The following is an 8,990-nucleotide window of genomic DNA, read 5'->3' as shown; positions in this document are numbered from 1 at the left end:
GTCATTTTTTGGGGGGGGGGGGGGGATATTAAAAAAATAAAAACTTTGTCCGACCTACCGACCCTATGCTGAAATTTCATGTTCCAGGAAACACACTACTTTTTTTTCTACGCCTAATGTGGAAAAACTTTCATGCATGAAAGCCATTCCCACTTTTCTGCTCCCCTTAGACGACGAAAAATCCCCCTGTTCCGTTATACGAAATCTTTTTCTCTGCTCTTGCCTCGCAACGAGATTCACTACAATGAAAACAAGCCTTCCGCAAAAGTCTAATCCAACCTCAGCCTACAGAGACCTCTGCTGCTTAGCTCCGAAACTGCAACAGCAACCACCACACTGGTTTACACATGCGCAGTAGTCCAGGAAGTATTTCGTTGCATTGTTAAAATGGCTACAAAACGGACGTTTGGATGCCAAGCAGCTAAGACAAGAATAGCTCTGACGCTGGAAGAGAGGGTAAAAGTGATCAAAATGAAAGACGGAGGAAGCAAAATAAAAGACATTATCCAAGAAATTGATGTAAGTGAAAGTGAATGCTGATCATAAATTTCGCAATTTCTTTCCCTTTTTTTCTCTTTGTGCACAACTGTACATTGGCTATACAGTACAGTATTGTACAGTATGAAGTGTCTTTCGGATTAGGATTGTTTGATTTCAAAAATCATTCTTTAAATTCCAATTTAAATCGGGTAAAAATTAACAAATCAGTACTTTTATTTTCTATCAATTACTTTTTCACAAATGGATAGAAAATTTGAATGTTGCTTTACAACATAACCAAAAAATGTAACTGATTTTTGGGTGTTTTTTTTTCTTAGTTTTGTATCATTAAATTTATTAATTACATGTTCATAAGGTGTTACAGTACTGTATGCAGAAGACATATTCATTACTGTAGTGTTATGCTTCAGGTGCATTTTATACAAGTAAAGTTTGAAATCAATTTATAGATATTGAAACTTCTTTTTTTATAAAAGAGTATAAAATACTTTTTTAAACCAACAAAGTGGAGTGATTAATATAAAAAAAATTGTATGTTAATGTTAAACAATATCAAATGAGTGTATGCTCACATTTATGCACTACGTCCAGTATTGGAATAAAAATAAAGAGGACACATACTTTTTTGTGTGTGTGTGTGTGTGTGTGTGTGTGTGTGTGTGTGTGTGTTTACATCTGAGATAAAATTTGCTACAGTGAAAAACCCCCTGTTGTGAAAAATTTCTTGCTGCAAACATGATTTCATTGTAGAGGAGTTTCACTGTAATAACAGTGTGAAAGAAAGCTACTCTATGTAAAACTAATTAAACTTTGCACACACAACAAGCCTGACAAAATCATCAATGTTAATTTAGTGGGTTTTTTTTAATGGCTCAGTAGTGCCATTACAAATTTAAAAACATGTTTGAATGTGTTTGCAAATACTTTGAATGTGTACTAATCAAACGGCAAGTAACTGAACCAGCCCCTCCTTCTCATCACAAACACAAACTTACAGATGAAGCACAAACAGGAATTGTATTCGAACAGAATGGCTATTTGTGAAGTTTTTAATGTTTTAACACTTGGATAGATGGACGGAAAAATACATTGCTGGGGGAGCTGAAAACACATGGTTGTCAATACAATAGCCTGAATAGGCTTTTATGTTGAAGTTGGCCCTCACAACGCGTGGTCGAGGTCGAGTGACAGCTGCCTTGACTCATCCTCATGACTTTTCGGTTGACCTTAATCTCAGTTTTTATTGCCATCACATGCCTACCAACATCAAAACAATGCCATCCCAAAAGCATATTCAATTGCTATTGCTTATTCAGGAGCCGGCGAAATCAAATTAATTAGGCTGTCACTGTATGACACAGCACAAGTCATTGAGTTTAGTGGCCAGGGAGTAAACCCCACATACTCTCCAACATATGATGGCAGCCGAAATTACACAAAATACACAAAACACGTAAATCGTCCTTTTTTTTAACCTGGCAAGGCAAAATATATCAAGCACGTTAAATAATGACCTCAATGTCTCATGAGACCGAAACCTCACTGAAAGTCAGCGTGGGCCCATGTGACAGTTTTGTCTTCTGTGAACGCCCACGCCTCACCCCCTCCACTCCGCTCTCAATAAAGTCATGACCAATCAAATCGCAGCATTTGCGATTCGAAAGTAGCGTTTCAGAAAGTCATGATTATATTGCAAATGCAATTAATCGTTCAACCCTATTTCAGGCACATGTTTTTGTGGAAAGCGAAGTTCTCTTACCTTACTAACAGTTTTAGCTGTCATCATTTTCACTGCTAACAAAGAATCAAGATAGCATGCAAGTAAGAGTTGTCCTAAAAAGGGTCGAGGTGAGGAATGAGAAAATGTTCACAGATAAAGACAAAATGTCATACCAGATGTCTTGTTTTGTGTAAAAGTGGGCTCCCGGAGAAAATGTTCACAGATAAAGACAAAATGTCATACGAGATGTCTTGTTTTGTGGGCTCCCATTATTGCAATAAGGACAGTATGTTCCATAGAAAGTCTTGCAACAGTGCTATTTCGCTCACTCTCCCCTCAGACAAGGCTGTTAAACATTAGAGATGGGCAGCGCATATCTTTTGTTTTTATTTCTTGATTGAACGGACCTGGAGGTAATCGGGTTTTGGTGTGGTCAGTGAAAAAGAACTCAGCTTTCCCAAAAATGTGATTAGCCATAGTTAATTCATGACTTAACAAGGAGGCAAGTGCATTTTCCACACAGGGCTAGGAAGCCTTGGAAAAAAAACTACGTTATGTTAACGTTTTTTTTGATGGCGGCACAGGCACCCACAGCGGCTCCTCTTGTTGCATGTTGTCTTGAGAGGGAAAGAAATTTCATCTGTGCTGTATGTTGCACATTTGACAAAGTTGTACTTGACTTGATATATATAAAATTCTTTATTACAATGATAAATATGAATTAAATCTCCATTTAAAAACTATATTTTATGTTTATTTGTGTTATCTTTGACACTTCAATTTGTTTGATGATCTTAAACTAAGTGGGCAAACTGTGCAAAAAAAAAAAGACAAAAACGTCAAATCCCTGTTGCTGGCACTGTAGCTTGTCGGCACAATTTTTTTTTTGTCTTTATGACACTGACTATCCACGTGTCTACACGTTCAACACACTTAAAATATGACAAGTTAAAAGTGAAATCAATGAGTAACACTTACTTTAAGCGTAACAGCAGCTGCCTTGATGATGAAATCATTAACAGAAACTTTGATCTGGTCTGAAACAACAAAGAAACAACAGAATGTGTGAGTCATATCAATGAGACATAATGACAGCCAGACAGCTGGAGAGGGGGTCTGCCTAAGCTCTCAGGGTTCCATTCTGCTTGGCTGATGTCCAAGAAAGTGACAAAAGGAGCGACTATCAAAAACACGAGAGACACAAATACAAAACAAACTCTTGAATTAAACTTAGTTGCTAAACAGTGAAAACAGCTTAAGAGGATGTGGCAACTGAAACCGACAAATTTATTCATTGAAAATCATCACATGCTTGGAAAGAAAGGACTTCATTCATTCACCAGCCGTTCCCAAAAAAAAAAACAGTTCTTTAACTTTGTTTTATATTTTTATGAGGTTACTGGCAGTCACTATTTTGTTGAGACCACTGGAAAAATTAATTCACAGTCCTCTGTACTGGGTGTGCCAACATAATGACATAGCGACTACAATATACATTTGCAGGAAGCAGATACAGTACAATGTTTGACGATTCTTTTTTCAGCGCAATTTCTTTCTTTTTTTTTTCTTAACTCTTGGAGGTTTCCATTACATCCAAATCCATTTCAATCAGTTTGACAAGCACCTTTCATTTTCATTGGCAAAACATGTTTGCGCGATGCGTGGAATGAGAGTTCCAACTAGCGTGACCAAGTAGTTATGTACCAGTGTTTCTTTTCAGTGCTACTGACTGATCTCTTTGTCAAATGAGCTGTCATGTGAAACTCTTGAAATTCTCATCAAGGACAACAATTAATAATGATGATATTGTCAATTAAAGCTAAACTATGTTATTATACAGAGGTGACATAAGATACAGCATAAGTGTACAGACGTGTTTTGTTTACCATTGGCCAAGTCTTTACGAAGCTTCATTACTGCAGCCATATCACAGTCAACAGAGGCGTAAGCGTGGGGGATGGTGGTTTTGGACTGTGTTAGCCTTTGAGCGATCACGCGGCGGACATTGGAGGCTGGATGCTCTGTGAAAGTGCCCTGAGGAATAACATTGTCGAAGTCAAGAGTCTGTGAATTACTGCACGCATGGAAAATAGCACTTTAGGGGAATCAATTGGGAAATAAGGCGACAACAAGAATGGTGTGCAGTCTAATGCTGACATCACCCAACGGTCATCAACTATAACATGGACCAGGTTGTTACAAAGTAATTGACAACCCTGTTACGGTAAATTGATGGTAAGTCTGAACAGTCATTGATTCAAATTATAACCCATGATATTACATACAAAGGTCATGTTTAACAGATTTATGTCTTAAAATAGAGTGGATATTGAAACCAAGTCAAATGTGTCTGACACTGGCAAAAATTTAGCAACACCAGCTGTGTTAGCTAAAATGTTTGCAATGCATACAAGTTCTGCTTTGCCTAAAATCCGTGTTGCACTATCCCCACAGCGTCACATTAGTAACAAACATTCACTTGTGCTCTTGCTGTTCATTACATTTGTCTTTTTTTTTGTGAACAAAATCCTTGTCCCCAGCTGCTATTCATGTGTGACTATTTCGAAAGCAGGTCTATTCAGAGTGCACGCTGTCGCATGGCAAAGCTTCGGTCACGTGAGCAAAAGTGGGCGTATTCTGGGAGTGCAGTGACGGAAGCCCACGTCAAGTGTACTGAAGGTGGGTATCATTCAGGCACAAAGTAGCGTAGCAAAGCCCCGGTCAATGAAATGATGAGCATACCCAAAGTGGTAACATAACAACAAGCATTCTTCTCAGCTTCTGTGTCTCAAACACTCAACCGCAAATTGGTAAAAATTCAATCAGTACCTTTGACAGGTATGTGTAATTTAAAACCCACCGGTGTGCCTGGATTTCCCGGTACAGAAAGAGGAGGTATGTTGGGTCTGCTGCCTGGTGGTGGCGGGATAGCTGATGCGACTGGGGCAGGACCCGGAGAAGGTGGAGCAATAATGGGTGTCGTTTTTGGCTTCGGGGACAACTTCAAAACATTTAATGCATCTCTGTTGGAACCAAAATAGAACAAAAAGATTAGAAACGGCAATTGCAGGATCACGGTACGAGTAGCGCTGCAGACAATGAGCTGCTCAAGAGATGCCACTCTGCTTCCTGAGCACCACCAATGTATCTTTGGGCAAGGCACTAACCTCACATCCCCTAGCTCAGAGGTGCAGCATTGATTGTGCATCCCTTACTCTCATGATGCGATTATTATCATTGCCGGTTTATAGGGAATACATGGGGGAAAAAAAATTTCCATTTGTCAGTCTGATTATTTTAATAAGCAGGCCGATACTGACCTGCCACATTCAAGGAGCTTACTTAAATATAGAGGGCAATCAACAAGTTTTATGTTTAGTGTCACGCTCAACTACTGCGTATGAGACAACCAAAGCTTTGTTGAAATGATTAATTTTTGATGTTACTCATTAGTCAACCACTGGTGACGGTATCGATATGTACAACACCATACTATTCTTTCCTACAGTATACAAAAGGCAGGCATGACAAAATGATGAGAGCCGGTATGTTATTGCTCTGAGTACACAGGATTTATACAATTAAAAACATGAAGCAGAACAATTTCTGTTCAAAACCATTCAAGATTATGTTCACCCAGTAATTTCGAGCTATGCAGGAAAAGAAGTGAGAAGGGCATGTATCAGGTGCATCTATTTGAAGAGTTCCAATTCCAATTCAGGCCAGCAGGGTCCATTGTACCCACATGCATTCACCCTTTTGTGTGGATCAGTTGCCTCTGACCTCACCATGTAGTCTAGGCCCCATAGCGGTTTTGCCCCTCCCTTGTTCCTGCATTCTTACATTTCCTGTAAAACACAGAGGCCTTGTTTCCTTATTGATAGGAGTATGTGCTTGTGGAAGAACTGAGGGAAGTTGGAAATTCCACCTTGGATGAACTCAGACCAGTCACCGGGGCCCTAGTGCCCCCCTTAAGGCTTAAAATTTTACGTTCGGCATGAATGTAGAGACATGTCTCTACTCAAACCCACTCTTTAGTGATTAGTCCTCTTGGTCCAGTCGGTGTGGCCAATTTTGGATCAACGCCATGAGTGTCCAGGATGTGTCTTGCTGCTGGGCTTAGTCGTAACCTAAAGAAAATTGAGCCATGAAGACAAGTTGCTGTTAGACCAAAATCTTTTATTTCATGGCCCACTTTATTTTGTGTCAAATTATTCCTTTAATTCAAGTCTCTGATGGAGACTTGCTACCTAATACGCTAATTGTACTCCTGTGACTCGAAATCAAAAGTATTCTTTTTTTTTCCCCCAATCCATTTTCAACAAAGTTGATGCCAACTTTCAAATCTTTATGTCTCACGTGGCTCACTGCAAAATGTTTGCATTACACACTCAGCAAACGGTGGCAGATAGTGCCTATTGTGTGAACAAGGGCAGACAGGCTTTCTGAAATTCAGGAGGTTTACCTTTCAACGGTAAATACAGCTTGAGAACGTAGATGCTGTTTTATGAGGGTGACAAGATAATTGCCAAGACTAATCAATAAATAATTGGTGATGCAATACAAGTCCAATAAAAAAAATACCTCCCTCAATGATTGTACTGTATATTATATTCATTTCATTAAATGTATTTTAATTAGCATCCTTATAAATTGCAGAATTTTAAGCTGTTGAGCTGTCGGCCATTATTCCACTGTGTTCTACTTATTTTAAAGTTTTTGCCGTGCTATTGTATAAGTATCAGCATTTAGGTACTACATATGCATGCAGGTATCGTATCTAAGTCGGATTGCTGGTATTGTGACACCACCATTAGATGGCACTTACGATCCTACTGGGACTGTTTTTGGAGGAGGAGCTGGTGAAGAAGCAGGAGGAGGCACAGCAGTGGCAATAGTTTCATGGGTAGCAGGTGGGGGTGCAGATGGAGAGGGAATCTCAACCTGTCTCCAGTCCTGTCCCTCTTCCACCATAACAGCAATAAGAGTTCCCAGGCGCACATTGCGACTTCCCTCCTCGATCTGAAATGTGGGAGTCATAAGTATTTTTGTTCTCAATAAAGTGGTAGTGCATTAACATAAACACGTTCATCAAACAGAAAGAAAGTGAGGAATAACAATGCATGCTATGTTGTAGCTCACTGTAATTGAATTATTCGACTGATATATAATTGGCTGTTGTGTAGTGTAACGAGTATGCTTTCTGTCACCACTGATTCAAGATCCTGTTAAGAGCTAATCTAAATACACTGTGGCATTTACAACTCTCTCCACGGTCTACTGGACATTGTCAATCAATCAATCCTGGTTCAGTCAAAATGAAAGGCCATGCATAATAGACTGCTGGATGCACTTGATCAGTTTTCAAAAGGTATTCCTTTTGTGAGCTGTCTCTTGTTGTCCGTCAATACAGCGTAAAAGAAATTTGCAAAGTCTGTGGCGCCAAATGATCGAAGTAGGGAGAAAGTCTACAAATCTGCTTTATGCAGACTTGTAAAATACAGGGTACCGTTAAAGTAGTCAAACACTGTTTGCTGAAACATATTGTTGTTCGTTATGATGAATATTCAGTGCTAACGTTTAATACATTAAGTATATATATATATATATATATATATATATATAAATCGTGTGTGTGTGTCTGAATGCGCCTTTGAGCAGTGGAGTTAAAAGGAGTAAGTGTGCTTTGGGTCCGAAAAATCCACATTGGGAGCGCATGTACACACAATATCGTTTTCCTACACGTCGGCCCTGATGGGAGGCGGAATGAAAAGTCGGCGAGGCAGAAAGCGAGGACGTCAGGGGAGGAGGTGCTCGTCTTCCCGGTGGAAGCTGCCGGTGGGGCACAGGAGAGGCTGGCTGGAGCAATTTGTGCTCTGACTCTTCAGGCTCTCCGTGGACTCGGACGACCCTGCGGAGGAGACGCGGCGGCCCGGGAGAACGTGAGACGGGCGAGCGCGTCGGCCCGTACGGGAATACGAAGCGGCAAGAGCGGGACAGGAAAGCCTACATACCGCGCTTACTCCTCAATACCGATAGAGCAGGAGTCGGGACCGAGGGCTGGTGAGGAGTGAGGACGGTGAAGAAGGTGGAGCAGCGCAAGGAGAGGGAAATGTTAGGAAATGAGAGGAGGACACCGCCCGTGTGCAAAGCATCCCCGGAGTGAATTCAAGATGACAGACAAAACATACCAGAGTGGACACTTAACACCGGAGAAGCCGATTTCGTTGAGAGACGACGCTCATCGGTCACAACATTAGGTACACCTGCGCCATCCAACGCAAGAGCTACACTCGGAAATAAAATGATAATTAGGTTGACTTTTGATTGACGGTCGGGGAGCTATGTCTGAATGTTGTGGTTGTAGTTCGAGATGTATTGACGTTAGATTAGGACGCATACATTTGTCAAATTGAAGCACTTTCGAGATTTTTCTGATGACAAAACGGTTCAATGAAAAGTGATTTTTTTTTTTAATTATTATTTTTTTGCCCTGAAAAATAAATACAATTCTATTTTACAGAAAAATAATGAGGCTGTGTTCTTAGTATTTTTACTATAGACAAGCTAACCATTCAGTAGAAAAATAAGCAACTTTGTCCTTTAAAATCTAAAATTAATGTACTTTTTTAAATCTTGACAAAGCATCAATTTACGATACTGGGTTGATGCAGTTCTTTTCCACTACAAAATAAACGATCGTGTACCTCTGAGCATTATTATAATAGTTAAAGCTCTGACGCAGCTCTTGCTTTGGATCGCGTTGGTC

The 8,990-nt window shown here is 40.0% G+C and overlaps 1 protein-coding gene across 1 annotated transcript in view; it reads right to left on the bottom strand.

The window, feature by feature from the left end:
- The window catches only part of pdhx (pyruvate dehydrogenase complex component X), a 25,155-nt gene that overhangs the window by 6,866 nt on the left and 9,299 nt on the right, over window positions 1-8,990 (bottom strand). The window contains exons 4-8 of the mRNA XM_019894256.1: window positions 7,050-7,243; window positions 6,253-6,351; window positions 5,082-5,244; window positions 4,108-4,255; window positions 3,200-3,258 (exon numbers count right to left, since the gene is read on the bottom strand). Coding sequence (XP_019749815.1) covers window positions 3,200-3,258; window positions 4,108-4,255; window positions 5,082-5,244; window positions 6,253-6,351; window positions 7,050-7,243 — 663 coding nt within the window. The remainder of the gene's footprint in view (window positions 1-3,199; window positions 3,259-4,107; window positions 4,256-5,081; window positions 5,245-6,252; window positions 6,352-7,049; window positions 7,244-8,990) is intronic.

The sequence above is a fragment of the Hippocampus comes genome, unplaced genomic scaffold (genome assembly GCF_001891065.2).
Source record: "Hippocampus comes isolate QL1 unplaced genomic scaffold, H_comes_QL1_v1.1 scaffold104, whole genome shotgun sequence".
Classification (NCBI taxonomy): domain Eukaryota; kingdom Metazoa; phylum Chordata; class Actinopteri; order Syngnathiformes; family Syngnathidae; genus Hippocampus; species Hippocampus comes.
The sequence above is the reverse complement of the archived record's forward strand: the minus strand, read 5'-3'. Positions and strand labels throughout refer to the sequence as shown.